At 47.7% G+C, this 18,786-nt stretch overlaps 2 protein-coding genes across 2 annotated transcripts in view; one reads left to right on the top strand and one right to left on the bottom strand.

Annotated features, from left to right (window-relative positions):
- The window catches only part of LOC144506669 (glucose-6-phosphate exchanger SLC37A1-like), a 109,737-nt gene extending 107,906 nt beyond the window's left edge, over nucleotides 1-1,831 (bottom strand). The window contains exon 1 of the mRNA XM_078233091.1: nucleotides 1,774-1,831. The gene's annotated coding sequence lies outside the window, so the exon portion shown is untranslated. The remainder of the gene's footprint in view (nucleotides 1-1,773) is intronic.
- A 479-nt stretch (nucleotides 1,832-2,310) lies between these two features.
- rsph1 (radial spoke head component 1) overlaps nucleotides 2,311-18,786 on the top strand; it is a 69,955-nt gene continuing 53,479 nt past the window's right edge. The window contains exons 1-2 of the mRNA XM_078233092.1: nucleotides 2,311-2,472; nucleotides 15,802-15,915. Of these exons, the coding sequence (XP_078089218.1) occupies nucleotides 2,419-2,472; nucleotides 15,802-15,915 (168 nt within the window). The 5' untranslated portion in view covers nucleotides 2,311-2,418. The remainder of the gene's footprint in view (nucleotides 2,473-15,801; nucleotides 15,916-18,786) is intronic.

The raw sequence follows: 18,786 nt of genomic DNA, 5'->3' as shown, positions 1-18,786 counted from the left end.
CTCTCCCCCAGTGTCCCACTCTTCTCTCTCTCCCCAGTGTCCACTCTCTCTCTCTCCCCAGTGTCCACTCTTTCTCTCTCTCCCCCAGTGTCCACTCTTTCGCTCTCTCCCCCAGTGTCCACTCTCTCTCTCTCCCCCAGTGTCCACTCTCTCTCTCTCCCCCAGTGTCCACTCTCTCTCTCTCCCCCAGTGTCCACTCTCTCTCTCTCTCTCCCCCAGTGTCCACTCTCTCTCTCTCTCCCCCAGTGTCCACTCTCTCTCTCTCTCCCCCAGTGTCCACTCTTCTCTCTCTCCCCCAGTGTCCACTCTCTCTCTCTCCCCCAGTGTCCACTCTCTCTCTCTCCCCCAGTGTCCACTCTCTCTCTCTCTCTCCCCCAGTGTCCACTCTCTCTCTCTTCTCTCCCCCAGTGTCCACTCTCTCTCTCTCCCCCAGTGTCCACTCTCTCTCTCTCCCCCAGTGTCCACTCTCTCTCTCTCTCCCCAGTGTCCACTCTCTCTCTCTCTCTCTCTCTCCCCAGTGTCCACTCTCTCTCTCTCTCTCCCCCAGTGTCCACTCTCTCTCTCTCTCCCCCAGTGTCCACTCTCTCTCTCTCTCCCCCAGTGTCCACTCTCTCTCTCTCCCCCAGTGTCCACTCTCTCTCTCTCTCCCCCAGTGTCCACTCTCTCTCTCTCTCCCCCAGTGTCCACTCTCTCTCTCTCTCCCCAGTGTCCACTCTCTCTCTCTCTCTCTCCCCCCAGTGTCCACTCTCTCTCTCCCCAGTGTCCACTTTTCTCTCTCTCCCCCAGTGTCCACTCTTTCCTCTCTCTCCCCCAGTGTCCACTCTCTCTCTCTCCCCCAGTGTCCACTCTCTCTCTCTCTCTCCCCAGTGTCCACTCTCTCTCTCTCTCTCCCCCAGTGTCCACTCTCTCTCTCTCTCCCCCAGTGTCCACTCTCTCTCTCTCTCTCCCCCAGTGTCCACTCTCTCTCTCTCCCCCAGTGTCCACTCTTTCTCTCTCTCCCCCAGTGTCCACTCTCTCTCTCTCCCCAGTGTCCACTCTCTCTCTCTCCCCAGTGTCCACTCTCTCTCTCTCTCTCTCCCCCAGTGTCCACTCTCTCTCTCTCTCCCCCAGTGTCCACTCTTCTCTCTCTCCCCCAGTGTCCACTCTCTCTCTCTCTCTCTCCCCCAGTGTCCTCTCTCACTCTCTCTCTCTCTCCCCCAGTGTCCACTCTCTCTCTCTCTCTCCCCCAGTGTCCACTCTCTCTCTCTCTCCCCCAGTGTCCACTCTTTCTCTCTCTCCCCAGTGTCCACTCTCTCTCTTCTTCCCCAGTGTCCACTCTCTCTCTCTCTCCCCCAGTGTCCACTCTCTCTCTCTCTCTCTCCCCAGTGTCCACTCTCTCTCTCTCTCCCCCAGTGTCCACTCTTTCTCTCTCTCCCCCAGTGTCCACTCTCTCTCTCTCTCTCTCCCAGTGTCCACTCTCTCTCTCTCTCTCTCCCCCAGTGTCCACTCTCTCTCTCTCTATCCCAGTGTCCACTCTCTCTCTCCCCCAGTGTCCACTCTTTCTCTCTCTCCCCCAGTGTCCACTCTCTCTCTCTCTCTCTCTCTCCCCAGTGTCCACTCTCTCTCTCTCTCTCTCCCCCAGTGTCCACTCTCTCTCTCTCTATCCCAGTGTCCACTCTCTCTCTCTCCCCCCAGTGTCCACTCTCTCTCTCTCTCTATCCCAGTGTCCACTCTCTCTCTCTCTCTATCCCAGTGTCCACTCTCTGTCACTGACCCCCCCGCGACATAATTTACCTGAATCGCTTCCGCAACAGGTGCAGCAGCTCCGGCACCACCCGGCCCAATGTGCGCGTGCGCACGGAATATTCCCCGCCCCTCCCATTTGGCCCCGCCCCTCCCACTTGGCCCCGCCCCTCCCACCGGGCTGCTGCCCCGCCGCCGGTTGATGATTGACAGCCTGGTGAGGCAGCAATGACGCAGCGTCGCTGCTGCGCGATGAAGTCAGAGCTCCCGGCGCAGCGGCTGGCAACCGTTACCATGGTTTCAGTACACAGAGAGAGGGGAGAGGGAGAGAGAGGACTGGGAGTGATGGGGGGAGATAGTCAGAGGTAAAAGGCACAGAAGGGTAAAGGAGATAGAGTGGTAGCAATTGGCTCGGGAGAGAGTGCTAGAGGGGCAGACAGGACAGGGAGATCCTGAGGGATTGTGTGAGATACAGGGAGAGAGATAGAGAGTGAGGAGGGGCAGGGAGATCCTGAGGGATTGTGTGAGTTACAGGGAGAGAGATAGGAGAGATAGAGAGTGAGGAGGGGCAGTCAGTGAATACAAAGTCAGGCTGACAGTGAGGAAGAGGGTGAGTGAGCAGAGAGAGGGAGATTGGAGCCAGAGTGAAGAGAGTGAATTGGAAAGGAGCTGACCTGAGGAGCTGCAGCCAGGAGGATGTCAGTGACGGAATCAGAGGAGTTTGAAGAGGAGCATGGCCCTTATTTAGGGGTGAGTTTATTCAATAATATTATAATGAGCAGAGGTTGTTTAAGCGGTTACTGGATAGGCACATGGAGCACACCAGGATGATAGGGAGTGGGATAGCTTGCTCTTGGTTTCAGACAAAGCTCGGCACAACATCGTGGGCCGAAGGGCCTGTTCTGTGCTGTACTGTTCTATGTTCTAAAACAGCTCCTGGGATCAGAGTCAGCATCTCGATGATAAACCTCATTGCGACCTAAATAACACAAAATTAGCCTCTTCATTTGGACAGACACCCACTGCCACTTCCAGGACTCACAGTAATCAGCCACAGTCCCTTCCAACCCCAACAACCCCTCGGAGGACAGACAGAACGAATGCACAAAGTGTGGTGAATAATGTTGGTGAGCGACAAGCACAAATAGCTGCCAACAAATCCTTATTTGATAGTACAGAACTCAAGTGTTGCTGAAAAAGGGATATTTTGTCAAAGCTTTTTGCCTTACACTCATCAGGATAATTCACAAGGATATCAATGTCAGGGCAAACAACACATTTATATTGTACGAGATACAACTGCTGATTGGTTGGCAAGTAGACTGACTGGTAGAAATGTTGCTATGGAGAATGCACAAGTTGATGGTGGCTGACAGTTAACTGCCAAACATTGCTTAAAATTTAAATTATGCAGCATGATTCTGACTGGTAAGGACATTGCCTTGAGGAATAGGGCAATTGTTATGGGGGATTTTAACTTGACTAATATTGACTGGAATTGTTATAGCTCTAGCTCGTTAGAGGGGTCAGTTTTTGTTCAAAGCGTGCAGGAAGGTTTTTTGACTCAGTATGTAGACAGGCCAACTAGAGGTGAGGCTATATTGGATCTGGTGCTGGGAAATGAGCCAGACCAGGTGCTAGACTTGGAAGTTGGTGTGCATTTTGGTGATAGTGACCACAATTCGGTTACGTTCACCTTAGTGATGGAAAGGGATAGGCATGAACCTCGGGCCAGTGGTTTTAGCTGGGGGAAGGGTAATTATGAGGCTATTAGGAGAGAATTAGGAAACATAGGTTGGACTAGGAGATTACAGGGACTGGGAACGTCCGACATGTGGAGTTTTTTCAAGGAGCAGCTACTGCGAGTCTGTGATAGGTATGTCCCTGTCAGGCAAGGAGGAATTGGTAGGGCGAGGGAACCGTGGTGCACCAAAAAAGTTTCTTTGTTGGTTAAAAAGAAAAAGGAGGCTTATGTTCGGATGAGACGTGAGCACTCGGGTAGTGCACTAGAAAGCTTTAGATTGGCTAAGAGGGAGTTGAAGAGCGAGCTTAGAAGGGCTAAAAGGGGACATGAGAAGACTTTGGCGGATAGGGTTAAAGAGAATCCTAAGGCGTTCTATAGGTATGTCAAGAACAGAAGGTTGGTTAGGGCAAGTTTAGGGCCAGTTATAGATGGCAGAGGGAAGTTATGTGTGGAACCGGAGGAGATTGGTGAAGCATTGAACCAATATTTCTCTTCGGTGTTCACGCAAGGGGACATGAATATAGCTGAGGAGGACACTGGGTTGCAAGGGAGTAGAATAGACAGTATTACAGTTGATAAGGAGGATGTGCAGGATATTCTGGAGGGTCTGAAAATAGATAAATCCCCTGGTCCGGACGGGATTTATCCAAGGATTCTCTGGGAGGCAAGAGAAGTGATTGCAGAGCCTCTGGCTCTGATCTTCAGGTCGTCGTTGGCCTCTGGTATAGTACCAGAAGATTGGAGGTTAGCGAATGTTGTCCCATTGTTTAAGAAGGGGAACAGAGACTTCCCCGGGAATTATAGACCGGTGAGTCTCACTTCTGTTGTCGGCAAGATGTTGGAAAAAATTATAAGGGATAGGATTTATAGTTATTTGGAGAGTAATGAATTGATAGGTGATAGTCAGCATGGTTTTGTGGCAGGTAGGTCGTGCCTTACTAACCTTATTGAGTTTTTTGAGAAAGTGACCAAGGAGGTGGATGGGGGCAAGGCAGTGGACGTGGTATATATGGATTTTAGTAAGGCGTTTGATAAGGTTCACCATGGTAGGCTTCTGCAGAAAATGCAGATGTATGGGATTGGGGGTGATCTAGGAAATTGGATCAGGAATTGGCTAGCGGATAGGAAACAGAGGGTGGTGGTTGATAGTAAATATTCATCATGGAGTGCGGTTACAAGTGGTGTACCTCAGGGATCTGTTTTGGGGCCACTGCTGTTTGTAATATTTATTAATGATCTGGATGAGGGTATAGTTGGGTGGATTAGCAAATTTGCTGATGACACCAAAGTCGGTGGTGTGGTAGACAGTGAGGAAGGGTGTCGTAGTTTGCAGGAAGACTTAAACAGGTTGCAAAGTTGGGCCGAGAGGTGGCGGATGGAGTTTAATGCGGAGAAGTGTGAGGTAATTCACTTTGGTAGGAATAACAGATGTGTTGAGTATAGGGCTAACGGGAGGACTTTGAATAGTGTGGAGGAGCAGAGGGATCTAGGTGTATGTGTGCATAGATCCCTGAAAGTTGGGAATCAAGTAGATAAGGTTGTTAAGAAGGCATATGGTGTCTTGGCGTTTATTGGTAGGGGGATTGAATTTAGGAGTCGTAGCGTTATGTTGCAACTGTACACAACTCTGGTGCGGCCGCACTTGGAGTACTGTGTGCAGTTCTGGTCCCCACATTACAGGAAGGATGTGGAGGCTTTGGAGAGGGTGCAGAGGAGGTTTACCAGGATGTTGCCTGGTATGGAGGGGAGATCCTATGAGGAGAGGCTGAGGGATTTGGGATTGTTTTCGCTGGAAAGGCGGCGGCTAAGAGGGGATCTTATTGAAACATATAAGATGATTAGAGGTTTAGATAGGGTGGATAGTGATAGCCTTTTTCCTCTGATGGAGAAATCCAGCACGAGGGGGCATGGCTTTAAATTGAGGGGGGGTAGTTATAGAACCGATGTCAGGGGTAGGTTCTTTACCCAGAGGGTGGTGAGGGATTGGAATGCCCTGCCAGCATCAGTAGTAAATGCGCCTAGTTTGGGGGCGTTTAAGAGATCCGTAGATAGGTTCATGGACGAAAAGAAATTGGTTTAGGTTGGAGGGTCACAGTTTTTTTTTTAACTGGTCGGTGCAACATCGTGGGCCGAAGGGCCTGTTCTGCGCTGTAATGTTCTATGTTCTATGTTCTATGAATGAACCACCACAGGGCTGTCAGTAATTTTGTTCAGCGGAAACAGATGTAACGTTGTCAATAAGTGGGCCCATGACACTGGGAGAAACATCACTTAAGTGAAACACAGTCCAAGTGAGCAAACTTTGGAGCAGTGAGGGAGGGAATCCAAGGGGAAGAGGTGCCCTTTGCTTTCTAACTTTTTCATCTTCAGAAAGTGGTCTTGTCAAGCTGAAGGGTAGAGGCTAGTTATTTGGTGAGTATTTCTGCTGCTGTGAAAAATGACATCACAGGACAAGGCCAAATTCCCCTCCAACTCCATTTTCAAGTTTGCTGATGACAGGGTCAGATCTCAAATAATGACAAGACGGATTACAGGAAAGAGATATAGAATTTGGTAAAATGGGGCGATGACAATAATCTCTCCCTCAATGTCGACTTCAGGAAGTGTAGTGGAGAACATGCCCCTGTCTACATCAATGGGGATGAAGTAGAAATGGTCGAGAGCTTCACATTTCTAGGTGACCAGATCAACAACAACCTGTCCTCGTCCCTCCATGCTGAGGCTATAGTTAGGAAAGCCCACCAATGCCTCTACTTTCTCAGGAGGCTAAGAAAATTTGGCATGTCCGCTATCACTCTCACCAGTTTTTACAGGTGAACCATAAAAAACATCCTTTCTGGTTGTATCACAGCTTGGTATGGCTCCTGCTCCGACCAAGACAGCAAGAAACTACAAAGGATTGTGAACGTAGCCCAGTCCATCGCGCAAACCAGCCTCACGTCCATTGACTCTGTCTACACTTCTCCTTGCCTCGGAAAAGCAGTCAGCATAATCAAGGAGCCCCAGACATACGCTCCATCTTCTTCTGTTGAGAAAAAGATACAAAAGTCTAAGATCGCATACCAACTGACTCAAGAACAGCTTCTTCCCTGCTGCCATCAGACTTTTGAATGGACCTACCTTATATGAAGTTGATCTTTCTCTACACCCTGGCTATGACTGTAACACTACATTCTGCACTCTCTCCTTTCCTTCTCCCCATGTACTCTATGAACAGTATGCATTGTCTGTATAGCACGCAAGGAACAATGTTTTCTCTGTATCCCAATATGTGTGTCAATAATAAGTCAAATCAAATCAAAGAAACAAAACAAACAAAGAACAGTACAGCACAGGAACAGACCCTTCGGCCCGCCAAGCCTGCGCCGATCACGTTTACCTATCTAAACCAACCGCTTACATCCCTCTATTCCCCGTTTGTTCATGTGTCTATCAAGATAAGTTTTAAATGTGGCTAACGTATCTGCCTCAACCACCTCACTTGGCAGTGCATTCCAGGCCCCCACCACCCTCTGTGTAAAAACCTTCCCCTGATAGGTTCATGGACGAAAAGAAATTGGTTTAGGTTGGAGGGTCACAGTTTTTTTTTAACTGGTCGGTGCAACATCGTGGGCCGAAGGGCCTGTTCTGCGCTGTAATGTTCTATGTTCTATGTTCTACATCTCCACTGAACCTTTCCCCCGTTATCTTGAACTTGTGCCCCCTTGTGATTGTCATTTCCGCCCTGGGAAAAAGCTTCCAACTGTTCACCCTATCTATATCTCTCATAATTTTATAAACTTCGCCCCTCAGCCTCCGTCTTTCCAGGGAGAACAATCCCAGTTTAGTCAATCTCTCCTCATAGCTAATAGCCTTCATACCAGGCAACATCCTGGTAAACCTTTTCTGCACTCTCTCCAAAGCCTCCACATCCTTCTGGCAGTGTGGTGACCAGAATTGAACACAGTATTCCAAATGTGGCCTAACCAACGTTTTATACAACTGTAACATAATTTGCCAATTTTTATACTTGATGCCCCGGCCAATGAAGGCAAGCATGCCATATACATTCTTCACCACCTTTTCCACCTGTGCTGCCACTTTTAAGGATCTGTGGACCTGTACTTCCAGATCTCTGCGTGTCTATGCTCCTAATTGTTCTGCCATTTATTTTATGGCTTCCATCTGAATTGGATAGTGGACAGTGAAGAAGGTTATCTCAGATTGCAACGGGATCTTGATCAATTGGGCCAGTGGGCTGACGAATGGCAGATGGAGTTTAATTTAGATAAATGCATTTTGGTAGATTGAACCAGGGCAGGACTTACTCAGTTAATGGTGGAGTGTTGGGGAGAGTTACAGAATAAAGAGATCTAGGGGTACATGTTCATAGCTCCTTGAAAGTGGACTCACAGGTGGACAGAGTGGTGAAGAAGGCATTCGGCATGCTTGGTTTCATCGGTCAGAACATTGAATACAGGAGTTGGGACATCTTGTTGAAGTTGTGCAAGACATTGGTAAGGCCACACTTGGAATACTGTGTACAGTTCTGGTCACCCTATTATAGAAAGGATATTATTAAACTAGAAAAAGTGCAGAAAAGATTTACTAGGATGCTACCGGGACTTGAACAGTCCAAAGATGTGCTGGTTAGGTTGATTGGCCATGCTAAAATTGCCCTCAGTGTCCTGAGATGCGTAGGTTAGAGGGATTAGTGGGTAAATATGTAGGGATATGGGGGTAGGGCCTGGGTGGGATTGTGGTCGGTGCAGACCCGATGGGCCGAATGGCCTCTTTCGGTGCTGTAGGGTTTCTATGATTCTATGATTCAGGGTATTGAAAGAAATGTCAGAGGTAATAGTGGATGCGTTAGTGATTATTTATCAAAACTCGTTGCGTTCTGGGGTAGTGCCGGTTGATTGGAAAACGGCTAATGTTACGCCGCTGTTTAAAAAAGGAAGGAGACAAAAGGCGGGTAACTATAGGCCGGTCAGCTTAACGTCTGTAGTAGGGAAAATGCTGGAATCCATTATTAAAGAGGAGATAGCAGGGCATCTGGATAGAAATGGTTCGATCAATCAGACGCAGCATGGATTCATGAGGGGAAAGTCGTGCTTGACGAACATGTTGGATTTTTATGAAGATGTGACTAGGGCGGTTGATGGAGGAGAACCGGTGGATGCGGTGTTTTTGGATTTCCAAAAGGCGTTTGATAAGGTGCCCCATAAAAGGCTGCTGAAGAAGATTAGGGCACACGGAGTTGGGGGTAGTGTGTTAAAGTGGATTGGGAACTGGCTATCCGACAGGAAGCAAAGAGTCGGAATAAATGGGTGTTTTTCCGGTTGGAGGAAGGTAACTAGTGGCGTGCCGCAGGGATCGGTACTCGGGCCGCAACTGTTTACCATTTATATAGATGATCTGGAGGAGGGGACGGAGTGTAGGGTAACGAAGTTTGCAGACGACACAAAGATAAGTGGAAAAGTGAATCGTGTGGAGGACGGAGAAGATCTGCAGAGAGATTTGGACAGGCTGAGTGAGTGGGCGAGGATATGGCAAATGGAGTATAACATAGAACATAGAACATAGAACAGTACAGCACAGAACAGGCCCTTCGGCCCACGATGTTGTGCTGAGCTTTATCTGAAACCAAGATCAAGCTATCCCACTCCCTATCATCCTGGTGTGCTCCATGTGCCTATCCAATAACCGCTTAAATGTTTCTAAAGTGTCTGACTCCACTATCACTGCAGGCAGTCCATTCCACACCCCAACCACTCTCTGCGTAAAGAACCTACCTCTGATATCCGTCCTGTATCTCCCACCACGAACCCTATAGTTATGCCCCCTTGTAATAGCTCCATCCACCCGAGGAAATAGTCTTTGAACGTTCACTCTATCTATCCCCTTCATCATTTTATACGTTGAGAAATGCGAGGTTATACACTTTGGAGGAAATAATAACAAATGGGATTACTATCTCAATGGAAACAAATTAAAACATGCTACCGTGCAAAGGGACCTGGGGGTCCTTGTGCATGAGACGCAAAAGCCCAGTCTGCAGGTACAACAGGTGATCAAGAAGGCAAATGGGATGTTGGCCAATATTGCGAGGGGGATAGAATATAAAAGCAGGGATGTCTTGATGCACCTGTACAGGGCATTGGTGAGGCCGCAGCTGGAATACTGTGTGCAGTATTGGTCCCCTTATATGAGGAAGGATATATTGGCATTGGAGGGAGTGCAGAGAAGGTTCACCAGGTTGATACCGGAGATGAGGGGTTTGGATTATGAGGAGAGGCTGAGGAGATTGGGTTTGTACTCGTTGGAGTTTAGAAGGATGAGGGGGGATCTTATGGAGACTTATAAGATAATGCGGGGGCTGGATAGGGTGGAGGCGGAGAGATTCTTTCCACTTAGAAAGGAAGTTAAAACTAGAGGACACAGCCTCAAAATAAAGGGGGGTCGGTTTAAGACAGAGTTGAGGAGGAACTTCTTCTCCCAGAGGGTGGTGAATCTCTGGAATTCTCTGCCCACTGAGGTGGTGGAGGCTACCTCGCTGAATATGTTTAAAGCACGGATGGATGAATTCCTGATCGGTAAGGGAATTAAGGGTTATGGGGATCAGACGGGTAAGTGGTACTGATCCACGTCAGATCAGCCATGATCTTATTGAATGGCGGGGCAGGCTCGAGGGGCTAGATGGCCTACTCCTGCTCCTATTTCTTATGTTCTTATGTTCTTATGTTCTCCCCACCGATCTCAGGCAGAGTGGCAGCGGACTCCCTATAACGCCCCCCCCCACCCCCACCAATCTCAAGCAGAGAGCCGTTGGACACTCAGCACTTTCCTCCTCACTAACCCTCACTGATGGAGTGCCCGAATTGGACTTATATGGAGCATGTCTGTCTCGTGCCGATTTCGGATGGGCGAACGCGGTGCTAAAGAGGGAAGTGCCAGTAAAGTTGGGCGTGCAGCCCATTAAGTCAATTTAAAATGAATCAAATGATATCACATGATCGTGGCCATTTTCGGGCCTTGGTAAAGGGGGAACTGGCGCAGAGGCGGGAGCGGATCACGCTACTCGCCTCACGCCCAACTTTACCAAGTTTTTGCACCCGAAAGCGGGCGCAACGCAATGGTAAAAATCAGTCACAATAAGTTAATAAGTGAAGTCAGAGCAAGGGACAAAGTGATGATGCAAAATTAGTGCTACTGTGCATGTATGTGAATGCACAGAGTATAGTGAATTAAGATTGGGGAGTTACAAGCACAGATTGTATTGTGGAAATATGATGTGATGGCAATAACAGAGACCAGGCTCATGGAAGGGCAAGACTGGGTATTAAATATTCTGGGTACAATCTGATCAGACAAGATCGGAAAAGAAGCAAAGGGGAAGGGTTGGTGGCATTGGTTAAGGAGAGCATTGCAGTGCTAGAGGAAGAGGATGTCACACAAGGTTCAGGAACAGAATCAATTTGGCTGGAGCTGAGGAACAAAAAGGGTGCAATTCCATTGCTCAGTGAGAAGGATGTCGGAGAACAAATCTGCAGGGAAATTAGAGACAGGTTCAATGAAGAGTGCAAGAGGGCATGCCAGACACAGCACTAGACATACCTAAAAATGAGGTGTCAACCTGGTTAAGCTACAAACAGGATTACTTGTGTGCCAAACAGAATAAGCAGCAAGTAATTGACAGAGCAATCTAAAACCAACTGATCAGATCTAAGCTCTGCAGTCCTGCCACATCCAGCGGTGAATCGTGATGGACAATTAAACAACTCACTGGAGGAGGAGGCGGCTCCACAAATATCCCCAGCCTCAGTGATGGAGGAGCCCAGGACATCAGTGAAATAGATAAGGCTGAAGCTTTCGCAACAATCTTCAGCTAGAAGTGCCGAGTGGATGATCCATCTCAGCCTCTCAGCAGGACTATAGGGATCAAGCAGGGAAGGAGGAGCTGGCTTGCTCCATGGAGAGATTCCATGGACTCGTTCTGTGCTGTACGTTACTCTAATTTATATCCTCCACTCTACCATTCCCATAAAGCCAGGGGACCAAGAGAGTAGGAGAGTATGTCAGGAGCAGCACCAGGTATACCCAAAAAATACCCTCAAATATCCCCATCCTCAGTGATGGAGGAGCCCAGCACATCAGTGAAATAGACAAGGCTGAAGCATTCGCAACAATCTTCAGCTAGGAGTGCCGAGTGGATGATCCATCTCGGCCTCCTCCAGTGGTCCCCAGCATCTCAGATGCCAGATTCCAGCCAATTCGATTCACTCCACGTGATATCAAGAAACGGTTGGAGGCACTGGATACTGCAAAGGCAATGGGCCCTGATAACATTCCGGCAATAGCACTGAAGACTTGTGCTCCAAGACTTGGCATGCCACTAGCCAAGCTGTTTCAGTACAGCTACAACATTAGCATCTACCCGGCAATGTGGAAAATTTCCCAGGTATGTCCTGTACACAAGAAACAGGACAAATCCAACCCGGCCAATTACCGCCCCATCAATGTACTCTCGATCATCAACAAACTGATGGAAGGGGTCGTCAACAACACAATCAAACGTCACTTACTCAGCAATAACCTGCTCACGGACACATTTTGGGTTCCGCAGGGTCACTCAGCTCCTGACCTCATTGTAGCATTAGCTCAAACATGGACAAAAGAGCTGAATTCCAGAAGTGAAGGGAGAGAGCCTGCCCTTGACATCAAGGTTGCATTCGACCGAATGTGGCATCAAGGAACCTTGCAAAACTGGAGTCAGCAGGAATTGAGGAAAACTGTCCGCTGGTTGGAGTCATACCTGAGTCTGCTCCGCCATTCAATCATGGCTGATTTTTTTCTCACCCCCATTCTCCTGTCTTTTCCCCATAACCTCTGATCCCCTTATTAATCAAGAACCTATCTATCTCTGTCTTAAAGACCTGGCCTCCACAGCCTTCTGCGGCAAAAAGTTCCACAGATTCACCACTCTCTGACTGAAGAAATTCCTCCTCATCTCTGTTTTAAAGGATCGTCCCTTTAGCCTGAGGTTGTGCCTTCTGGTTCTAGTTTTTCCTACTAGTGGAAACATCCTCTCCACATCCACTCTATCCAGGCCTCACAGTAGAAACATAACATAGAAAATCTACAGCACAAACAGGCTCTTCGGCCCACAAGTTGTGCCGAACACATCCCTACCTTCTAGACCTACCTACACCCTCCATCCTATTAAGCTCCATGTACTCCAGGACCTTGGTGAGACCACATTTGGAATATTGTGTGCAGTTCTGGTCACCTCACTATAAGAAGGATGTGGAAGCGCTGGAAAGAGTGCAGAGGAGATTTACCAGGATGCTGCCTGGTTTGGAGGGTAGGTCTTATGAGGAAAGGTTGAGGGAGCTAGGGCTGTTCTCTCTGGAGCGGAGGAGGCTGAGGGGAGACTTAATAGAGGTGTATAAAATGATGAAGGGGATAGATAGAGTGAACGTTCAAAGACTATTTCCTCGGGTGGATGGAGCTATTACAAGGGGGCATAACTATAGGGTTCATGGTGGGAGATATAGGAAGGATATCAGAGGTAGGTTCTTTACGCAGAGAGTGGTTGGGGTGTGGAATGGACTGCCTGCAGTGATAGTGGAGTCAGACACTTTAGGAACATTTAAGCGGTTATTGGATAGGCACATGGAGCCAGGATGATAGGGAGTGGGATAGCTTGATCTTGGTTTCAGATAAAGCTCGGCACAACATCGTGGGCCGAAGGGCCTGTTCTGTGCTGTACTGTTCTATGTTCTCTATGTTCTATGTACTCATCCAGGAGTCTCTTAAAAGACCCTATTGAGTTCGCCTCCACCACCCCTGACGGCAGCCGATTCCACTCACCCACCACCCTCTGTGAAACATTTACCCCTAACATCTCCCCTGTACCTACCCCCCAGCACCTTAAACCTGTGTCCTCTCGTAGCAGACATTTCCACCCTGGGAAAAAGCCTCTGAGAGTCCACCCGATCTATGCCTCTCGACATCTTATACACCTCTATTAGGTCTCCTCTCATCCTTCGTCTCTCCAAGGAGAAAAGACCAAGCTCCCTCAGCCTATCCTCATAAGGCATGCCACTCAATCCAGGCAACATCCTTGTAAATCGCCTCTGCACCCTTTCAATCTTTTCCACATCCTTCCTATAGTGAGGCGACCAGAACTGAGCACAGTACTCCAAGTGGGGTCTGACGAGGGTCTTATATAGCTGCATCATTATCCCCGGACTCCTAAACTCAATCCCTCGATTGGTAAAGGCCAGCACACCATACGCCTTCTTAACCACCTCCTCCACCTGCGGGGCCGATTTCAGAGTCCTATGGACCCGGACCCCAAGGTCCTTCTGATCCTCTACCATACTAAGATTCTTTCCCTTTATATTGTACTCCTTCATCCCATTTGTCCTACCAAAATGGACCACGACGCATTTATCTGGGTTGAAGTCCATCTGCCACTTGTCCGCCCAGTCTTGCATCCTATCTATGTCCCTCAGTAACTTCTGACATCCCTCCAGACTATCCACAACCCCACCAACCTTCGTGTCATCGGCAAACTTACCAACCCATCCCTCCACTTCCTCATCCAGGTCATTTATGAAAATGACAAACAGCAAGGGTCCCAGAACAGATCCCTGGGGCACACCACTGGTGACCGACCTCCATTTAGAAAAAGACCCATCTATACACACTGCCTCCTTTGGGCAAGCCAGTTCTGGATCCACCGGGCAGCAGCCTCTTGGATCCCATGCCCTCTCACTTTTTCTAGAAGCCTTGCATGGCGGAACCTTATCGAACGCCTTGCTAAAATCCATATCAACCACATCTACCGCCTTCCCTTCGTCAATGTGTTTAGTCACATTTTCGAAGAACTCCACCAGGCTCGTAAGGCACGATCTGCCCTTGACAAAGCCATGCTGAGTATTCTTGAGCATACTAAACCTCTCTAAATGCTCATATATCCTGTCCCTCAGGATCTTCTCCATCAGTTTACCAACCACTGAGGTTAGACTCACCGGTCGGTAATTACCTGAGCTATCCCTATTCCCCTTCTTGAAAATAGGAACCACATCCGCAATCCTCCAATCCTCTGGCACCTCTCCCGTCTCCATCGACGACGCAAAGATCATCACCAGAGGCTCTGCAATCTCCTCCCTCGCCTCCCACAGTAACCTGGGGTACATCCCATCCGGACCCGGCGACTTATCTATCTTGATGCCATTCAAAGATTCCAGCACAACCTCTTTCTTAAAGTCCACATACTCAATCCTTTCAGTCCACCGCACGCCCACAGTACATCCACCCAGGTCCATCTCCTCTGTGAAAACCGAGGCAAAATACTCATTGAGCACCTCTGCCATTTCTACTGGTTCCGTACAGACTTTCCCGCCTTCACCTTTTATAGGCCCTATTCCTTCACGTCTCATCCTTTTACTCTTCACATATTTATAGAACGCCTTAGGGTTCTCCTTAATCCTACCTGCCAGGGCCTTCTCGTGACCCCTTCTGGCTCTCCTAATTTCCTTCTTTAGTCCCTTCCTACAAGCCGTATACTCTTCTAAATCCCTATCTTCGCCAAGCTCTCTGAGCCTTTTGTACGCTTTCCTTTTCTTCTCGACTAGGTCCCGCACAGCTTTCGTGCACCACGGTTCCTTTAACGGACCAACACCTCCCTGTCTGCTCGGAATGTTGTCCTGTAGAACTCTAGACAGACATTCCTTGAAAAACTGCCTGTAAGTTTCAATTAGATTTTCATGTTTCAAGTATCCTGTAAGTTTCAATTAGATCCTCCGTCATCCATCTAAACTCCAATGAATACAGACCCAGAGCCCTCAACCGTTCCTCATATGACAAGCTCTGCATTCTTGGAATCATTCTTGTGAACCTTCTCTGGACCCTTTCCAAGGTCAGCACATCCTTCCTTAGATATGGGGCCCAAAACTGCTCACAATACTCCAAATGGGGTCTGACCAGAGCCTTATACAGCCGCAGAAGTACATCCCTGTTCTTGTATTCTAGCCCTCTTGTCATGAATGCTAACATTGCATTTGCCTTCCTAACTGCCAACTGAACCTGCACATTAACCTTAAGAGAATCTTGAACAATGACTCCCAAGTCCCTTTGTGTTTCTGATTTCCTAAGTATTTTCCCATTTAGAAAATAGTCTATGCCTCCATTCCTCCTGCCAAAATGCATAACCTCACACTTTTCCACATTGTATTCCACCTGCCACTTCTTTGCCCACTTTATCCCAGGGCTTGTGAACTCCTTTGTCTCAGGGGCTGCATGTCTCAGTATTTGTTACCTGCTCTTCCATTTGCTCCTTTTATCAGGAATACGAAGGTGAACGAAATGAGGAAAATGAGAGGCACGGCCAGGGGAAAGCCATACTGCCAAACGGTGACACATATGAAGGAGCCTATGAACATGGCAAGCGGAATGGAGTGGTAAGAAATTGACTGACCCCAGTGTTGTAAAAACCAAATATGATATTCCCAGACAGACAGAAAGAATTAAAAAAGCTGGCAGCCATCAATTACTGTGCTTTGAACTATACAGCATCCAAACTGGTCCAGGAAAATGACATCCTCGAACTCCAATTCTCCGCATAATTCATGTTCTATACGTAACTAACAGATCATCTGCTGAGTTCTTAACTCCAGAAAGTAAATTGCTGAAGGACAGTACTGGAGCCAATCTTTACCCAGTTGATGGTTTGCATCCACCCATTTAAATGGTAGGGATTTCCTTTCCATACAGTATAAGGCAGTAATGTCAATCCATTTCTCCCTCAGGCTCTGCACAGAGTGTACATTATCCCAGACTGACATTATACTAACATGGAGCAGGAGTAGTCACTCGGCTCCTTGAGGCTGCTCTGCCATACAATGAGATGATGGCTGTTCTGATTTTAACCTCAACCCCACATTCCTGCCTACCCCATTAACCTTCCACCCTCTTGCTTAGCAAGAACCTATCTACCTCTGCCTTAAAAATATTCAAAGACTGTGCTGTACTTTGCACTGTTTTTAAGGAAGATTTCCAAAGACTAGGATTCTCTGGGAGGCTAGAGAGGAGATTGCAAAGCCTTTGGCTTTGATCTTTGTGTCGTCATTGTCTACAGGAATAGTGCCAGAAGACTGGAGGATAGCAAATGTTGTCCCCTTCTTCAAGGGGAGTAGGGACAACCCTGGTAATTATAGACCGGTGAGCCTTACTTCTGTTGTGGGCAAAGTATTGGAAAGGATTATAAGAGATAGGATTTATAATCACCCAGAAAGGAATAATTTGATTAGGGATAGTCAGCACGGTTTTGTGAAGGGTAGGTCGTGCCTCACAAACCTTATTGAGTTCATTGAGAAGGTGACCAAAGAGGTGGATGAGGGTAAAGCGGTTGATGTGGTGTATATGGATTTCAGCAAAGCGTTTGATAAGGTTCCCCATGGTAAGCTTTTGCAGAAAATACGGACACATGGGATTGAGGGTGATTTCGTGGTTTGGATCAGGAATTGGCTAGCTGTAAGAAAACAGAGGGTGGTGGTTGATGGGAAATATTCATCCTGGAGTTCATTTACTAGTGGTGTACCGCAAGGATCTGTTTTGGGGCCACTGTTGTTTGTCATTTTTATTAATGACCTGGATGAGGGCGTGGAAGGATGGATTAGTAAATTTGCGGATGACACTAAAGTCGGTGGAGTTGTAGACAGTGCGGAGGGAAGTGGCAGGTTACAGAGGGACATAGATAAGCTGCAGAGCTGGCCTGAGAGGTGGCAAATGGAGTTTAATGCGGAAAAGTGTGAGGTGATTCACTTTGGAAGGAGTAACTGGTATACAGAGTACTGGGCTAATGGTAAAATACTTGGTAGTGTGGGTGAACAGAGGGATCTGGGTGTCCATGTGCATAGATCCCTGAAAGTTGGCACCCAGGTTGATAGGGTTGTTAAGAAGGCGTACAGTGTGTTAGCTTTTATTGGTAGAGGGATTGAGTTTCGGAGCCAGGAGGTCATGCTGCAACTGTACAAAACTCTGGTGCGGCCGCATTTGGAGTATTGCGTACAGTTCTGGTCGCCGTATTATAGGAAAGATGTGGAAGTGTTGGAAAGGGTGCAGAGGAGATTTACCAGGATGTTGCCTGGTATGGTGGGAAAATCGTATGAGGAAAGGCTGAGGGGCTTGAGGTTGTTTTCGTTAGAGAGAAGGTTAAGAGGTGACTTAATAGAGGCATACAAGATGATCAGAGGATTAGATAGGGTGGATAGTGAGAGCCTTTTTCCTCGGATGGTGATGGCTAGCACGAGGGGACATAGCTTTAAATTGAGGGGTGATAGATATAGGACAGATGTTAGAGGTAGGTTCTTTACTCAGAGTAGTAAGGGCGTGGAATGCCCTGCCTGCAGCAGTAGTGGACTCATCAACATTAAGAGCATTCAAATGGTTATTGGATAAACATATGGATGATATTGGAATAGTGTAGATTAGAGGGGCTTTAGATTGGTTCCACTGGTCGGCACAACATCGAGGGCCGAAGGGCCTGTACTGCACTGTAATGTTCTATGTTCTATCTTCACTGGAATATCCATTAGGAAGACTAGTATGAGATATCACTAAAAGAACTCATTTCATGTTCTTTGGGTCATTTGTGGGAGGCTAAGGAGGAAATTGCGGGACCCCTCGCAGAGATATTTGAATCATCGATAGTTACCGGTGAGGCGCCTGCAGATTGGAGGGTGGCAAATTTTGTGCCTTTGTTTAAAAAGGGCTGCAGGGAAAAGCCTGGGAACTACAGGCCAGTGAGCCTCACATCTGTAGTGGGTAAGTTGTGAGAAGGTATTTTGAGAGACAGGATCTACAGGCATTTAAAGACGCAAGGACTGATTAGGGACAGTCAGCATGGCTTTGTGAGTGGAAAATCATGTCTCACAAATTTGATTGAGTTTTTTGAAGGGGTAACAAAGAAGGTAGATGAGGGCAGTGTAGTTGATGTTGTCTATATGGACTTTAGCAAGGCCTTTGACCAGGTACCACATCGTAGGTTATCGTATAAGGTTAAATCTCATGGGATCCCCATGCATGGACAAGTTGGGCTAAAGGGCCTGTTTCCATCCTGTAAACCTCTATGATTCTATCTCAGGGTAGGAACTTAAGTGTGCATTTCTCCTGATTTATTTTTCATGTTTTTATGTTCCTTCAAAGCATTCAGCACTTTAGGCTACATTATGTAAATCTAACACATCAAAACTAGCATTTGGTCTGAGTACGAAACCCAGCCAGCTGATAACTCCAGCTTTACAATTGTTCAATCTTTTCTTCAGATATAA

The sequence above is a fragment of the Mustelus asterias genome, chromosome 17 (assembly GCF_964213995.1).
Source record: "Mustelus asterias chromosome 17, sMusAst1.hap1.1, whole genome shotgun sequence".
Taxonomy (NCBI): domain Eukaryota; kingdom Metazoa; phylum Chordata; class Chondrichthyes; order Carcharhiniformes; family Triakidae; genus Mustelus; species Mustelus asterias.
Note: the sequence above shows the minus strand (reverse complement) of the source record. Positions and strands in the feature narration are given on the sequence as shown.